The 18,718-nt window shown below is 33.5% G+C and overlaps 1 protein-coding gene and 1 long non-coding RNA gene across 2 annotated transcripts; both read right to left on the bottom strand.

The window, feature by feature from the left end:
- Positions 1 to 205: 205 nt before the first annotated feature.
- LOC123693334 (probable phosphoserine aminotransferase) lies at positions 206 to 12,113 on the bottom strand. Its single transcript, XM_045638377.1, has 8 exons — positions 11,966 to 12,113; positions 11,757 to 11,887; positions 11,183 to 11,298; positions 10,383 to 10,544; positions 8,300 to 8,394; positions 3,625 to 3,794; positions 1,333 to 1,599; positions 206 to 427 (listed from the first exon to the last, which is right to left on the bottom strand). Exons 1-8 carry the CDS (start codon positions 12,014 to 12,016, stop codon positions 322 to 324), a joined length of 1,098 nt encoding a protein of 365 aa, XP_045494333.1. The 5' UTR covers positions 12,017 to 12,113; the 3' UTR covers positions 206 to 321.
- A 4,964-nt stretch (positions 12,114 to 17,077) lies between these two features.
- On the bottom strand, positions 17,078 to 18,042 carry LOC123693134. The gene is made up of 2 exons (XR_006751657.1): positions 17,678 to 18,042; positions 17,078 to 17,257 (listed from the first exon to the last, which is right to left on the bottom strand). It is a non-coding gene; the product is annotated as an uncharacterized LOC123693134 (long non-coding RNA).
- Positions 18,043 to 18,718: the final 676 nt, after the last annotated feature.

Consider the following 18,718-nt stretch of genomic DNA (forward strand, 5'->3'; position numbering starts at 1 on the left):
TTGGAATAGCCACTCTAGTACATAGTACATAGTAACTCAATGTCATTCACTAGATTTATCTTTAGTTTTTCTTGTAATTCTGTGTACATCTATAATTGGGTCAAGCATTAGAATATTATTACTCTGAATTTATTATTAAGGAATTATGTATGCGCGATCTGTCGATGTATACCCAAATAAATAAATAAATAATAAAACCATGGAATAAAGTCATACAAAAATATAGTTTATTTTAATAATATCGATACTCAAGTTCTATTCTTGAGAAAGTGCGTCATTTCCTACATTGTATAAACAAACATACAAATATTAAATGACATTTTACTTGGCGTGCTTTTTGTAGAATTCAGTCATATATTTAACTAAAACTTCTACTTCCTCGACAGTAACTGCATTATATATAGATGCGCGAATACCACCGACGCTCCTGGAAAGAAAAAACAATTAGAAATAATCCTAGTATAATCGAAATTATTTAGAAACTAGACTACAGGGTTATAGGGTACAGATATAAATATAATATAATTAATACAAGTAGATCAATACGATGGTAATTAATTAGTAAACCTTTTATATTCAAATATAATGTAACTTATAGGTATAGTACCTAACAGTAAGTACCTAATAGTAACGGTAAGTTTACTCTTATATAATTTCAAGATTTAAAAAGGAATAATAATATATTCCGTATTCTGTTTTTATTAGTTCTTTATTTCAAACTCACTCGTTAAAAAACGGAAAACAAGTCAAAATTTGTTTATTTTTCTTGTTATAATTAGCTGATACCCCGAGGACAAAATGAAGGACAACAAAGGACAAATCGTACAAATCCCTGTATTTACTTAATGTTCCGTTTATAGACATTATAATGTATTGTTTTACGATTCGGTTCTGCAATCGTAAACAAAACGTCAAGGACAAGTTCGGAATAAAAAGGTATCAGTTTAACAAAGGAAGTATGTATACCTAGTTGATTTTCTTTTAACAATTTGTTTTTGTTTCATACATTACTCGTAATAAATGGTTTTTATTTATTTCTTATTTTCTTACATATGCTTGCATTTGCTTTTTTCAATTTTCGAGATAAAATCTTCAATTATCAAATGAAATTCAAAATTTTACTGGACACTTTCTTGTACAAACAGACAAAAATAGGTAAATACAATTTTGCTTATGTCTTGATATCAGCATAATATTTTACACAATTAAATATCCTATATCCAGCTCCCCATTCAAAAAGTATTTCCTACATAAGTATCAGAAGTAACAATATCTATGAAAAAAAGTTCATCATACTTATTATACTTAAAGAAAGAGTAAATAAAAACTTACCTATGTCCCTTCAACTGAATCAAGCCTAGAGCTTCAGCGCCCTTCAAGAACTCCTTTTCCAAAGCTTCATCACCTTTATCCGAACCAATTCTAAACGGAACATTCATTTTGCTTCTAGCGTTCTTAGCAACTGGTGCGTAGTAGAAACCATTTGAATTCTCTATTAAACCGTAAATCATGGATGCCTTCTTTGCTGCTAGTTCGGCCATTTTGTCCAAACCACCTTTGGATTCTATCCATTGGAGGCACTTGCCCATGACATAGATACTGAAAGTAATATTAGATTTTGAATCTTGGCATTTGGTAAATTTAAGAGAGTGCTCTAGCTGTGCCCCGCGTAATTCATCTACGTGCAAAATCAAGTACTTCTAGCCCATGTGTTCTTACGATGTATAACGTATCTATATTACTAAAAGTTTCATCCAAATCCTCGTACTTTTTAGTGGAAGAGTATCAAACATGCATACATCCATCCACATAAATTTTCACATTTATTCTATAAGAAGACAGGACTAGCAATTTATTCTGTGGTTATATTTGGATAAACTAGATGGAAGGCAATCTAAAATAGTTAAGGTTAGCCGCATTATGTCTCATCATACAAACCGCAATATAATGTAAATCGAGTTAACTCGAATCTGATTACGAATGTGGTTACTACGAGTAACTATGGGAATATGGGAAAATCTCTCGCTAAATGATTAAAAGTCAGTCTATTTCAAAATAAACGAGGAGGATGCTATAGAAAATTCTTTGGCAGAACCAGGTTCTCGATTGTACTGGACCAGCAACAAAGTAATAGAATACCTATCATAAATGTAATCTGACGATATATAATATACCTATGTTTCTTCTTTTTTTTTTTGTAAGGTGTCTCTCAATGTCAGCCAAAAGGGCTTCTACATTTTAACGCGGACGCAATATGTTTTATTGTGTGTGTGCAAGAGTTCAAGATTCCTATATCCTTTTCCTATTGTGTTACATCAGGTAACGATCATCAGGATATCATAACTTCTGCAGTTTAATGTAAGGGTAACCACAATGCTATTAGCAATATCGAACTCTATATAAATAATATCATTGCGAATATTACAGCATGATATTATGAATTTATTTTATTTCATCACCTAAACATACACTTCAAAAGATAAGTATAAGCCAGTTTAATACCGCTTTTAACCGGTATAATGCGAACAATGAATAAAAATTGATAACGCAATATTGATAAAAATCACAAGAAAAAACTGGATCAAAGAGCGTTTATTATTGGCACTACGTAATTCTCCTACACAATCAGAATGATTAAATTTTTACCCATACATTGCAGAAGATTTATTCGATAACCAAATTATACTATTAATAGCAACGCTTTGTTTGTGCATAATAATGAAATAAAAAGAGAAACGAAAGTGGAAATATTTTTATCCTATCCCTTATTTTTTCTGACTGCAGACTATTTTATAACAATTTTGTATATCAGACACTCTGTTATTGGTATTAAACAAATATGTAAATCCAGGTTATAAACTACTTTTGTATTAATTGTATCCAACTTTCAAAATATTATGGCAAACCGCAAAAGTAAACTGCTGTGTAGTTTGAAATTATACATTTATATACCTACCTACTTAAATATGTACGTTGAACTTAAACTCCTAAAAATTGCCTTTCAACTAATTAATTATTCATGTAAATACATATTCGATTACGTTACATGATCCAAGTTCAAAGATTACAAGAAAGACAAAACAACGTCTCGGTGTCGGGGGAATTTTTACTTTTGTATCAAAACTTCATTAGTTAATTTATCTTATGATAAAATTGTTTTGTTTCTCCGGTCATTCATTTTATCAGTTATGCGTTTCAGATTTACTTTCTTATAATTGATATTGGATCACAAAAATAATATTTTCGTCTCTTCTACTTTAAAAGCTCTGTGAAATACCTATTTGTTAAAAAGTTACTAAGCTATTAAGCTCCCTAAAACTCGATAAATATTAGACAGAACTGCTTCTAAAGCTAAACCTCTTCTATGACTAAGCCAATTCATCAATTCATCTAAAACTGTTCAAATCTTTAAAAAATGATGGACAATAGAAACTCACATATCTACATCAATTAACAATGAAAACATTATACAACTTTTAAAACAGTCCCCTAAATAAATATGCATAACCCATTGAGCCCCAAGCGGCCTAATCGGTCCCAGACACAATAGATTTTCTATTGTGTCTGTGGTTCCGGGGCCTGAGTTAATAACCATAATTATAACCTAAAACATAAATAACTTACGCAAACATAGGCGGAGTATTCAATATAGAATCAGCTTTAGCATTCGCAGTCCAGTCTAAAACAACGGGACAAATAGGCAGTGCTTGGTTGAGAAGATCCTCCCGTACTATGACTACAACTACTCCTGACGTTCCGATGTTCTTTTGAGCACCCCCGTATATTACTCCGAACTGGATAGAGAAATATAAATTATTAACAAAAAAAATGTGTGCGTGTACTAGTGGGAAGACTAACTACACACGTAAGAAGTGAAACTTCTTTATGACCTTATTTTTCAAAAAAATATTTACTATATTATACAACTTTACAGAAATAAGTCGAATCACGCGTGGTAGGGATAAGAAAAAGATGGCGCGTAAAGGAAAAATGTCACGCGTAACGAAAAAATGTAACACTAAATTTTTTTACAACCCCGATAAAGAAGTTTCACTTCAAAAAAAACCCACTCTAAGTCTATTTAATAATGTTATGGCATTTTGGCAAACTGGAGATAATATTATAATGAAGGTCTGTTAAGAATTCCAATAGGATATTGGTTAGGATAAGGCATAAATCTTAGACAATCTTTGACGTATTATTGATATTATTACGCGTGCCTAGACATTGTAACCACCAGAACCACACAAGCACGTAGATACCTAATACTCAGAACAAATAAGGTAAATAGACGGACACAAATTCAAAGATTTGTATTTATATGCATTTTTGCAATTTTATATTATACCGATATTATTATAACACAGAAAATTAATAAGTACGGTACGTGATATTTCAGTTTCTGAGCAGCTTTAAGTCCGGATTACGGTCAATATACCTATGCATACATTGAAGATGAAATATTTTATAATAAGCTAGAACATCTCAACAGAAGAAAACCCGCCGGTCTTTAACACCTTGGCCACGGGAACCGGCGACGCGACCGACGGCGCGTCGGGCGTAGGCTTGCCAGGTGTCCGGCTTTAGCCGGACATGTTAGGCTTTTTGCAGTCGCGTCCGGCCAAATATGTACGTGTTTGGCCTGTCCGGCTTTTGTCAGGCTTTTTGTCAGAGTGGCGATTCGTACGACGATGGGCGGACGAGCGCCCGACCCGAACGGACAAGGGCGAGCGTAGAGCAAACTATCTTCCGGCCGGCAAATATAACTAGATTTTGTTATTTTTTAAAGATTTTAAATTGTTCTATAAATACCTACTATAAAGTAAATTCTTACCTAGCCGTAAAATTAATATTATCTTTTTGTTACTTTCCAGAAGAATGATTATTTTTATTTGTTTTATTATATTTTTTAGTTTATAGTATTAAGAATGCCAAAAGAGAGCTATATTCATTTGTTTTTTAGTTTTAATAATATTTAATTATCTACAAAAGACTGATGATCCATTTGTAAGTAAAACTGTAATAGTGTAACTTAATAAACATTTCAAATTCGTAAACGAGTTTTTTTATTATAAATATTATGTCCATCTTTTAATAAATATCGAATATCCTCACTTTTCACCAAGTATAAATACTTTTTTCAACAGCCCAGCTGTAAAAACATTATGTTTGGCAATAAAAAAAACATGTCCGGCTTTTAGGCTAAAATGTCCGGCCTTATATAGTGCGCAGTCCGGCCTTTGCATTTTATGGCCTGGCAACCCTAGTCGGGCGGCGCGGCAATTCGCGCGGCGCGGAAAGCACGCCACGGGCAGTTGCGTTCGCCGCCGCGACCAGTGTAGACGAGGAGACGAGATGGCTTTATCAAAGTTAGCTCGACGTTAGTTTGGAGAGTAGCAGCTTTTTTGCTCAAGATTTAATGTTTGGAAGATATAGTGGAGTACACGAATTAAATAGAAATCGTGTTACAGACGGAGAATTCCACCAAAAATATGATTTTTTTCACAACATTTTTAAACTTATGTTGCGGGTGGCTAGACTTCCAAATAGCTGGTCTATCTAGAATTTCTGCAATAAAAGCTTCCGTATCCATTTTCGCGAAAAAAAAAAAACTATTTTAAATTAAGTTCGCTCCGGCACTAGTCGCCGCGTCTGCCGCTCGACTCCGTGGCCTGCGCCGTAATAACTCATACATTTGTTTCGATCGCTAGTCGTGCCGCGCGATTCGCTCGGGGAAATTCGCCGGTCGTCTCGCTGGTCGCCGCTGCGCGTGGCATGCCCAGTACATTTCCATACATTTGATTCATTCGCAAGACGCGCCGCCGGTCGCGCCGCGCGAATTTTCGCTATAGCGAATTGTCCGTGGCCAGCACGTAAAACACACATCCTATGAGATCAAGACGTAGAGAAATACCTTTCATAGACTTTGTACTCTTTTCAAACCAGGGACTGTATTCATTTCTAATGTTATTTTCTGCTTGTTATGTTGCGTATTGTAGGCGTATCTTATTTTCTTCAAAATATTGGATAGTATATCTATGAAGTAGGTAGTAAATAATCAACATCTGCTTGTTATCGGATACAGTTATTTTTAGTGAGCGTCTGACGATAACAGCTATCAAAAATAATAAAATTATTATGACGATTGCCACGCCTCACGTGTTTCGAGTCAACAAATCGACGTTGTTTATAATTTATTTACTTATTAATTTTATTTTAGGATACATATTACATTTATTACATTTAAGTACGTATCTACTGTATGTAGTATCTACTGCACCTTTAACTATAGGAAATTACAGCGTTCAAAATCAAATGATAAATACAATTACAATTTGTCAATTTATTAAAAACTAGTGGCCCGCCTCGGCTTCGCCCGTGGTACATGTTTCACAATAAAAGGTAGCCTATGTCCTTTCTCGGGTATCAAAATATCTCCATACCAAATTTCATGCAAATTGGTTCAGTAGTTTAGGCGTGATTGAGTAACAAACAGACAGACAGAGTTGCTTTCGCATTTATAATATTAGTATGGATTATTAAGAAATAGTTAAAAATAATTTAAGACATTTAATACCTAACACTAATTATATAAACAAAAAAGTATTGCAATTACAAATTTAAAACTACATTTATGTTCATCATGGTAGATATTAAAAAAATATTTAAATTTTAAGAGCAATTAATTACACTTAGGTATACATATTCCAAATAATTACTAAATTACAATTTTTATTCAATTAAAATTATATTAAAATTTATTAAAATTAATCAATACATTAAAATTATAGTATACAGGCTGGTTAAATTTTAAAAAAGGAAAAATATAAACTTTTATAATGATAAAAGTTGAATGATAAACTTCTATAATGATATTAAAATGTTAATAAAATCAAATGAGGATTAACGATTTGAAACGTTGAATTTGATATTTTTGGTTTAATCGCATTCAAATCTTAATATATAAAAATCAATGCCACTTTTCGTTGTAATTCCATAACTCGAGAACGGCTGAACCGATTTCGATAATTCTTTTTTTATTATATTCCTTGAAGTACGAGGATGGTTCTTATGTAGAGAAAACGTTAATATGTACCACGGGCGAAGCCGGGGCGGACCGCTAGTGCTTTATAAATATAAATTCCAGGACTTGAACCCGCATCCTTTGACCAATTCAGCCACGGGCGGGTCACGATTATCTATTCTTTATAAATTTTGATTTGAAACGTGTTAGAGATTGACTGAAGATGTCTATGTCTTTCGAGACGCCTGACGAATGACGATGTGAGCTTATTGTACACATGGGTGAGCCTGACTATTGGTGAGTTTTTACAAAGGTTTGTCCGATAAGGAAGACACTAAAAAGCACGAGTTTGACGAGGAACTCTACATGGTACATTGATGTTAAATCTGGTTAGTAACGCAGGACAATCGAAACCATTTTTAGCACTTTGTATAAAAACAGAAGATTAACTACCATAGTGCGACGCGATTCAAGATCTCATATATTTTATTCTGTTGTTGCTACGATGTATTGAAATTTTGTTTTAATATGTACATTAACATGAATTAGCTATGTAGCTTAAGATTATCGCATAAGGTAGATAGAAGTAGTTACGCTTCTATAAGAATACAAAAGTGAAACTTTGTTCGTCGGAACTCGAAAGTTCCACGAACATGAAGACTGTATTTATAATCGCACAGACAGTTTTTCCGGGGAAAATGGAAGCCTGTATTCTTTGAAATCGTTGTTGTACTAGTAGAAAATTATTCATTTGTTGCTTTTGACCTCCTCCTTGGTATAGAAATTAATGCGTGGTCGTAAAACTTAATTCTATTCCTGATGGTCAACTAAAAAATGTATCAGGACACAGAAGGCTAATTGATTATCTAGTTGTCCGTAAAGAAAAAAAATATTGATCAATGAAAAAATGTCAGATGCATCTTCCCCTAATGCCGGAATTTTTGATCGTATAAATTTTTGCTAATCATACATTAATATCCCAAATATCTAGATAAAAGTAAGAAAACAACGGTCTTATAACGCAACTTATTCAAGCAAAATGGAAACAGGTTATCAAAAAATGTTGATAACTGACTAATAAAGTCTATTAAAATGTATAATGTAGCTGATATCAGATCGCATAAAAAGTTACCTATTAAGAAATTTATAAGAAGAGTTCATTTTCTTAAGGTTTTTTGCCTAAGATGTTAAGAAAAATATTCCATTATTCCGCATAAGTACAACAAAATAATTACAATAAACCGAAACTGTTTTAAATTTGTAATATCTATTTACCTTGGACACATCCAATTTTTTCGACATAAAGTTAGAACTGATATCAGCAACTAATGGCACTCCCTTTGTGTCCGGAATGAAATCAAACTCAACACCTGAAACAAATAACCATATAAACGATAAATACATTATATTTATTTATTTATTTATTTAACACTTTATTGTGCAAGAAACAAAATATACAATATACAAGGTTACAAAAAAATAAGATTAAAAAGCACAAAGGGCGGCCTTATCACTATGCAGTGATCTCTGCCAGGCAACCACGGGGAGAAAGGCAAAGAAGCGCAAAATGTTGTAAAACAAATAAAACATATTTTAGAATAGGGTAGAAATAATAAAAGAATACAATAAAATATAATATAATATTCTATCCTTAACAGGGATTCAAATATCCTGTTTGTTTTGCACGTCATGTTGCGGTTGCTAACTTTTACTTAACCTCGGATACCTCGACTAAAATATCTATTTTCCTGCAGTTATAACGCGGGAACTTACATCGGCTGATATTCTTTGCATATACATAATTGGATATTTCGGCGTCATCTAGTTGAATATGTTATTTGATTGAATGACTAGCGCGTTCATTGAATGACGACATTTAATTGTTATGGAAGTCATTCAATCAAATATGAGATTCAACCAAATTATTACAACATAATATATTGTGTACCTCTAGATGGCCTCATAGTACAGTGAAATTATAACAAACAACCATAATTAACGGTTTTCAAGATAGGAGAGAGAGAGAATAATTGATGTTTAATTCTGAGGCACTAGTGGCAAAAATATTTAATTTCTGAATCGTCTAATTTTCATTTTTAATTATTCAAATACTTAATAGGTTCTTACAAAGAATAATTATACTTTATTGATATTAACCCTAATACAACTATAACTAGTTGTTTCGCGTAGTATTCAATAGATTACCAATCTCGTAAACATTTTATTACAATGAAGATGAATATAAATTTGCTATCACACACAATATAAGGCTTGTAAAAAAAGTAAAAATAAATAACATGTAGGTAAATAAGGCTAGTATTATATCAATCAAGCAATCGGATATATTTTGCATTCAAATAATACCTAAGTAGGTTTGAAGCGTTTTTCCATCATTTTCTATCAAAATTAGTCCACAAATTTTTTGCTGCAGTTTCGAAATTATTAAAATACTATTATTCGATAGTTCGATTCGAATAGTTTTTGTAAAGTAGTCAGGTACAACAAATTCCAAATTCGATTTATATAAAATAAATGGTTCCAATAAAAATATCTGTACCTATATTTAAATCACCTGCAATAAAAATGAATTATTGCCAGTTCACGATACCCTTTCCTAAAATTTGATCGTTCTTTATATTGCTATAATATTTAAAATTTGAATTGTAATAGGACTGTTTTTAGCGACAGATAATATCTGCTACTTAAGCAATGATAAAAATGTAATCAATACCAAATTACAAAGGAATTAGATAGCTGATAGTGACATACCTAATCTGCCATCACGAATTCACGAGGAGTATTGCAATAATATATTTTCTATTGGATAAAAAAAATAATGCATAATTGCATGACATTGTGGTGAAATTATTCTTAAACTAGCTTCCGCCCACGACTTTGTACGTGCATCCCCGTTTTTCCCCGTTCCCGCAAGAATTTCGGGAAATCCTTTCTTAGGGGACGCCTAAGTTATGACATCTACCTGCATGCCAAATTTCAGCCCGATACGTCCAGTGGTTTGGGCTGTGCGTTGATAGAGTACTATATCAGTCACCTTTGAGTTTTATATATATAGATATTTTATCCTGGAAGGGATTGTATTAACAGTTTTGATGAATTGTGAAAAAATTAAAATTTATGAATTATTCTGTACTTGTAGCAAAACAATTCAATTTACTCCACGATTTAATTTCCACTTCACCGAGATTGGCTAAATTGCTGTTTGTCCGAAATAACTTAATCTAAATTTACTACCTGAAAACTTAGAACTCAACGATTTTACAATTCTAAGAGAAACTGAAAAGAACTTCCTGGAACATAATATTAGTTCTAGAACGTTCTAGAAGAAAAGTTTACGTACCGTGGATAGTTTCGTTTCCACAAATATGGACGTATGAGGCATTAGGGTCCAGGTTCCAAGTCGATTGGTCTGGGATGCCCACATAACGATCTGTGGGCGGCAAAACCATGTTCACTTTGCCATATTTCTTCGCTTCTTTAGCCGCCATTGCTGACCATGATCCTGGGAACAATACGCGGTTTTAATTTTTGATACAAGATGTGTAGACATTGGAATTAAATTCAATTTTGATATTCTTGAAAATTCGGAAAGTATAGGAAACATTACTAAATCTTTGAATGATAGATAAAAATTTAGATTATGGACCGATTACGGAAGTTAAAACTTCGTAATATTACTTCTGAGTCTTATCTTATTGCTATAAAATCGCCGATATCCAACTCGACGGTTATCTAAATTTTATCCGAATGATGAAATATAAACTTAGATTAATAATAACATTTTTAGATTTAAATGATGCAACCTCTATGAAATACAGTAAGTTAATTGGCAGTTATATATTTTACTTGTGCGGTCATATAGGTACGGTAGGTACGCTTGGGTACAAACCTAACCTACATCAAGAAGGGCTGGACCGATTTGTACGATCTAATTATCAGATTCGAGTTTGGCACCCCAATTAATAAACTTAGTAAAAATCATCCCAAAAACTTGACGTAAAATTATAAGAAGTGAGTCCAAAGTAAGAGACTAAAAATCAACTTCAAGAAGGTTTCAAAGGCATTTCAATATTTTAATCCAAACTACTTCTTTATCTATCACATATCAAATATAATTCGTCCAAAATATATTTGACTTACCTGTTACAACGTAATCCGCAGTACCCGTCCTTGAAATTAAATTCATAGGTACAGCAGCAAATTGGCCCTGACCACCACCAGCGAGAAACAGGATTTTGTAGTTGCTGGGTACATTTCTGCAAATAATATTACGACTAAATTGTATTTGATCCTGTGGAATATCTAGTTTACAGATTTTAACTGGAATTATGTAAAGTAGGACTATTTTATAAGGAGTTTATTGTGTATGCCTATAATATGAGGAAGCAAGGAATTTTACTTTGTCCTGATCTATGTATTATTAAGGAAAATCTAGGATATAACTAAAACAATTTCCAACGTTTACACTTGTTGTAAAGACGACGTTATAAGGAAAAAAAGAACTGTTATTTGTAGTTTTTCTATTGTTTACACGCGAATCGAATATGTTTATAATAATTAACATAGATATTATTTATGGCATTTCTTCACTTATTCTATTTGCATGTGCCTAATTTATACAATTTGTAATACATATTCAAATTATAAATTATTAAAAAGAACAGCATATTTTGATATTATAATATTTTCAATAAATAGGACATATTTGACTTACAACAGTCTTCTAACAACATTTTGTGTCTCAGTATTAAAGGTCATATATGTAGACGTACGGTGACTTGTCTCCATCAAACTTATTCCCGATCCTTTAAAGTTTGTTAACTCCTCTCGTATTGTTTCGTACACCTAGAACCAAAAACTTGTTTGTTGTATCTATTTGTGGTATAATTTAAATTATTTCAATACATTTCAATGGATACTTACATCTTCTGGCATTTTCGCCGGACCGGCACCAAAATTGATAATTTTCGGCATATTGTAAATTTACGTAATTTGACGCAACCACTCACTACCTCATACAAAAGACAACTGGTTTGCGTTTATATGTAAACGGGCGTGACTGGTGACTGTGGCACACTATCACACTATATTATATATGTAATTACGTCGCTCGCACAACGCTTGATAAATAATTTTAATCATTCATTGATAACACGGGCGGACAAAATAGTGTCAAGTATTATTTGTTATCGTTCATGATCATTGATCTACTAGATAATTATGTTAAAGACATTCATCGAATATATCTACATATTTAAGTTTTACCCTAAGCAATCCTTAAAATAAAAATTAAAATATAGTTATAAATGCGAAAGGGTGACACACAAAATGCACGCATTCACGAAAAAGACATGATCATTTTTTATGTATACCTTTAATATATTTGATTTTACATTGTTAATAATAAATTAATTATAATTAAGTATATAGTGGTCCTAGTTCCTACCCACATATCACCTTCTTATTATTTAAAAAAACCTTACATTTTACTGGTTCTCTATTTGGACGTTTCAGACAATGCCCTACCCTACCTACCTACCTAATTTAAAACTTAAAATATGTGAACTAGTAACATCAGCCGTTTTATTAAAAGCCTAGGCTCTCTATTTTAGCCACTGCGACATACACATACCTATCGCTGTCTTCTCTCTATATAAAATTCTCGTTTTACAATGATAGTTAGAATGCTTCTCCGAAACGATTGAGCCGATTCTCTTGAAATTTTGTAAATCTATTTTTCATAGGTATCCATAAGTGATAAGATAACAAACAGTAAGGCAGAATACCTAATATTTGCCGGAACAGCCAGTTTTCTTATAAAAAATTCAAATCTATACAACATAATGTCTATGCAGTGCAGTGCATAATATAGTTTTTGAATTTCAATCATTAAAATATGATGTTAAGAAATAAGTAGTAGTTACGTATATCTACCTATATTTAAGTACTAGATTTCCGCCCGCGAATTCGCCCGCGTTTTCAAAGGAAAACCCGCATAGTTCCCGTTCCCGTTGAATTTCCGGTATAAAACCTAAGTATACTATGTGTTATTCCAAGTTACCCTCTAGCCTCCACGTATATGTGTGCTAAATTTCAGTGTATGTTATCGGTTCAGTATAATTTGCGTGAAAGATTAACAAACACACACACACACACATCCTCACAAACTTTCGCATTTATAATATTAGTAGGATAGGATAGTAAGGTACCCACAGATAGATACATGCATCATGCATGTGAGCTCGGTTCCACCCGAAGACGAACCCGCAAGCGAGTTCGAGTGGGTGGGTTATTACAATAGCTCATGTCTTTTTCTTTGTGTGATTTGATATTACTGAAAAGTTTCATCAAAATTCATCCGTAGTTATTTCGTTAAAGTGTAACAAATATAACATAGTAAAAAGGATAGTAAGGTACCCACAGATAGATACGTAAGTATGCATCATGCATGTGGAGCTCGGTTCCGTCCGAAGACGAACCCGCAAGCGAGTTCGAGTGGGTGGGTTATTACAATAACTCATGTCTTTTTCTTTGTGTGATTTGATATTACTGAAAAGTTTCATCAAAATTCATCCGTAGTTATTTCGTTAAAGTGTAACAAATCTTAATCTTAATCTAATATATATATTATAAAGGCGAAAGTTTGTAAGTATGGATGTATGGATGTTTGTTACTCTTTCACGTAAAAACTACTGAACCGATTACAATGAAATTTAGCACACATATAGAGGGTAAATTGGATTAACACATAGGATAGTTTTTATCCCGGAAATCCCACGGGAACGGGAACTATGCGGGTTTTCCTTTACAAACGCGGGCGAAGCAGCGGGCGGAAATCTAGTATAACATAATCTTATATCTTATAATATATAGGTATATAAATCTCGTGTCACAATGTTTGTCCTCAATGGACTCCTAAACCACTTAACCGATTATAATAAAATTCGCACACCATCTGCAGTTTGATCCAACTTGAGAGATAGGATAGTTTAAATCTCAAATCGTTTTAGAGAAAGCGGGCGAAGCCGCGGGCGGTAAGCTAGTATAATATAGGTACCTCCATCAGCGATCTTCAGAAACTTTTGGATTTATAATACAGTACACATATACATTATACATGGTAGCTATACATACCTACACTGCATACATACATACTTAGTGGCTGATATAATTGTATTTATTTTTATTTAGATAACTAGCTGTTAAGCATTAGACAAAATTTCATGAGAATCGGTCGAGCCGAGAATTTATTTGAGTTATTATAAAAGATGCAACTTCTAATTGATAAGTACTACCACAGACTAATAATAATATACTACGTATACAATACTACACACAATAATTGTAGGTCTATTCATTTTTGATGACACTACAAAACTATTAATTACTTAATACTTAGGTATCTTAACTACATAATATCTTTTGAACAACAGGAGACAAATATGTTTTTCTAAATAAGTACCTACCTGGTACCTATCTACTCTCAGGCTTGAGCTGGTTTCGGATTTAGGACCTGAAATGGTTTTAAAGTTATTAGCATAGAGTAAAGTAATATATTGGTTACTAGCATACCGCCCGCCCGCGGCTTCGCCCTCTTTGTTTAAAACCTAATAAATTATATACTTAAACCTTCCTCTTGAATCAATCTATTTATTACAAAAAACCGCATCAAAATCCGTTATGTAGTTTTAAAGATTTAAGCATACTAAGGGACATAGGGAAATAGGGACAGAGAAATCGACTTTGTTTTATACTATGTAGTGATTAGGTAGGTAGTTAGTAGTTACACATTCCAAAATGGCAATACTCGTGTTGCTTAAAATAGGTAGGTACATCTTAAATCTATACTAATATTATAAAGCTGAAGAGTTTGTTTGTTTGAACGCGCTAATCTCGGGAACTACTGGTCCGATTTGAAAAATTCTTTCGGTGTTAGATAGTTCATTTATCGAGGAAGGCTATAGGCTATAATTATATCATCACGCTAAGACCAACAGGAGCTGAGCCACGCGGGTGAAACCGCGGGGCATAATATAATACTTATACTAAAAATAGTTAATCGTCAGTAGTATGCTGTTTACAAAATTAATTAGAATACGGTTAAAATCATACCGTCAAATTGGCCAAAATGATGAAGAGAAATATTCGAATTCTAATACCATTCGAATCCTACATTATCCCTGATGTTCATAGGCTATAATTAATACGAAAAAAATAGAGATTCGCATGAAAATTTCGACAATGTAGGTAGGTAATACCAGTTAGTGTGATGATGTGATCCCTGTAGAACACAGATTAACTGTAGAAATCACAGTAGAAATGTGTAATCTTAAAGGCCCTACTCACGGTTCAACACAACCCACAATCTGCTGACACAATTTGTTGAAGTCGCGATTGAGCGTTCTCTACTCACGATTCATCCAACCCTCAATCTGCTGATACAATTTCATTCCGCGATTGCTTGCCACAACGTGTGCACGTCACGTTGATGCCTGGCCTGATGCTAAACCTCAACGCAATAATACGCATTATTAATGGATATACTAATTTATGAAATATAAGATAATTATCTTTGTAAAGCTTGTATTTTTTCCAATTTTATTGATAGATTTCAAGGTATAGCCCTTGAAATCTATCAATAAAATTGGAAAAAATAGTAAAAGTATAAACGGCTATAAAATATAAACATCTTCCTCAAATATGTAAAAATGTCTTTCCCGCGTTTATCTCAAAACCGCCATTTTGCGATTACTGCGCAGCGCGATTGAGCCGAGATTGGAGCAATCACAATACTCACGATTCAACACGCACACAATCTGCTGAGACAATTTGTCGGGTTGCTTCCGCGCCGATCCAATACACAACATGTTGGGTTACGCCCCCAACGTGCCCTCAACTATACTATTCAGTTATTCACGACACAATCTGTCAGCTCACTGCAGATTGTGTCAACAGATTGTTACTGAAATTGAATCGTGAGTAGGCTACTTTAAAGGCCCTACTCACGGTTCAACACAACCAACAATCTGCTGAAACAATTTGTTGCAGTCGCGATTGAGCGTTCTCTACTCACGATTCATCCAACCCTCAATCTGTTGACACAATTTCATTCCGCGATTGCTTGCCACAACGTGTGCACGTCACGTTGATGCCTGGCCTGATGCTAAACCTCAACGCAATAATACGCATTATTAATGGATATACTAATTTATGAAATATAAGATAATTATCTTTGTAAAGCTTGTATTTTTTCCAATTTTATTGATAGATTTCAAGGGCTATAAACTATAAAATATAAACATCTTCCTCAAATATGTAAAAATGTCTTTCCCGCGTTTATTTCAAAACCGCCATTTTGCGATTAACGCGGCAGCGCGATTGAGCCGAGATTGGAGCAATCACAATACTCACGTTTCAACACGCACACAATCTGCTGAGACAATTTGTCGGGTTGCTTCCGCGCCGATCCAATACGCAACATGTTGGGTTACGCCCCCAACGTGCCCTCAACTATACTATTCACGACACAATCTGTCAGCTCACTGCAGATTGTGTCAGCAGATTGTTACTGAAATTGAATCGTGAGTAGGCTACTTTACTCACACTAAACTTGTAAACAATCGTTTCCTTGCAGCGATGGATGATTTAGATGGCAATTTTTACAATACAACATAATAATTATGTGACATTGTAACAATGAAGAAAGTTCATTCACATTTCACAAATACATAATTAAAACCATAATAATTATGATGTATGTAATCCGACAATAATTTGTAATCTATTTTATTAGTTTGTCAATTCCCGCCAAAATCTGAAGACCCACAGATGAAGTTTAGTTATCTATAATCTATGCTATCTAGATAATAATATTATACCGTAGACTGAGAAACTAATAGACAAAGGTACTCTGTAACCGCGACTGAGACAAAGATAGTTTGTCAATGTATAAGTTGAATGTTGCCACAGTATCCGAGCTCCCGGATGTTTTGGAAAGGGTAAATATTTTTAGGAGCAATTAAATAAAACCAGTTATGAGATTTTTCTTTTGTCTTTATAATCAATTTAGTAGATACAAAAAATATAAGCAGATTGATTATTGATGACGAAACACATTTCTTACTTTTTCATTGGCTTGTTCATATTTTACAATATTTTGTGAGAATCCAATCTTTTCTACCACTTCGATCCATTAATTACGTAGGTCTGGATCATCTGGAAACAAATCGATAAACATAGGTTAATAATAATTAATGCTCGCAGGTAGTTCAGGTTCTCTAAAATTATAAGTGTAATTTTATGTCAATCACAATTATTACTATGAGAAATAATAAATTAAAATATGTTTTCGATGCCGAAGTCTTCCCGAAACACTGGGTTATTATGGGATTTCATATTCATTTACTTTCGAGTTTCGCCATATTGTTAAATCAATATTTTTTTATTGATGATCGGGGTATTATTTTTCCCGACACTGGCAACACTTACTTGTTGATGTTTATAGGTTATTGAATGTAAAAATCGATATTACGCTAATATTTTCCTTGTTTTAACGCGACTTGTTGTTACTTTAGGCTAAAGTATAAATAATCATCACTGAGAAACTATAAATAAGGACAATAAAGTCGTACTTACGCGTGAAAAGACACACCGGCAATTTTCTTCTCACTATCGCTTATACATGCAATAACACGACAACGCACCATTCTATTTACTTCGATGTCTATATTAAGATAATTTTACCGTCTTTTCAATGTACTCGTATCGATTTTTTACTAAATAATATCCAAAATTCGAACACCAAGCACGATGAAGGCACGAACTGTCAAAGTTTGTTTCGCAACTCAAGTTGCGGATCTTGAAAAACAGGTTACACACTAAGGGACAAAAAATTGGGTATTTGTGTCTTTGTCTTATGCATTTGTTATGGTATTTTCGCTCTCTTTCTTGTGTAAGTGAGAAAGGTATCGTCATTGGGTCTATTAGTTACTCTGTCTACGTATTATACTGTCTAAAAGGCCCTACTCACGGTTAAAGTAGCCTACTCACGATTCAATTTCAGTAACAATCTGTTGACACAATCTGCAGTGAGCTGACAGATTGTGTCGTGAATAGTATAGTTGAGGGCACGTTGGGGGCGTAACCCAACATGTTGCGTATTGGATCAGCGCGGAAGCAACCCGACAAATTGTCTCAGCAGATTGTGTGCGTGTTGAAACGTGAGTATTGTTATTACTGATTGCTCCAATCTCGGCTCAATCGCGCTCGCAAAATGGCGCGGACGGTTTTGAGATAAACGCGGGAAAGACATTTTTACATATTTGAGGAAGATGTTTATATTTTATAGCCGTTTATACTTTATAGCCCTTGAAATCTATCAATAAAATTGGAAAAAATACAAGCTTTACAAAGATAATTATCTTATATTTTATAATTTAGTATATCCATTAATAATGCGTATTATTGCGTTGAGGTTTAGCATCAGGCCAGGCATCAACGTGACGTGCACACGTTGTGGCAAGCAATCGCGGAATGAAATTGTGTCATCAGATTGAGGGTTGGATGAATCGTGAGTAGAGAACGCTCAATCGCGACTGCAACAAATTGTTTCAGCAGATTGTTGGTTGTGTTGAACCGTGAGTAGGGCCTTTTCCAGGATAATTATCTTTGTAAAGC

The sequence above is a fragment of the Colias croceus genome, chromosome 7 (genome assembly GCF_905220415.1).
Source record: "Colias croceus chromosome 7, ilColCroc2.1".
Classification (NCBI taxonomy): domain Eukaryota; kingdom Metazoa; phylum Arthropoda; class Insecta; order Lepidoptera; family Pieridae; genus Colias; species Colias croceus.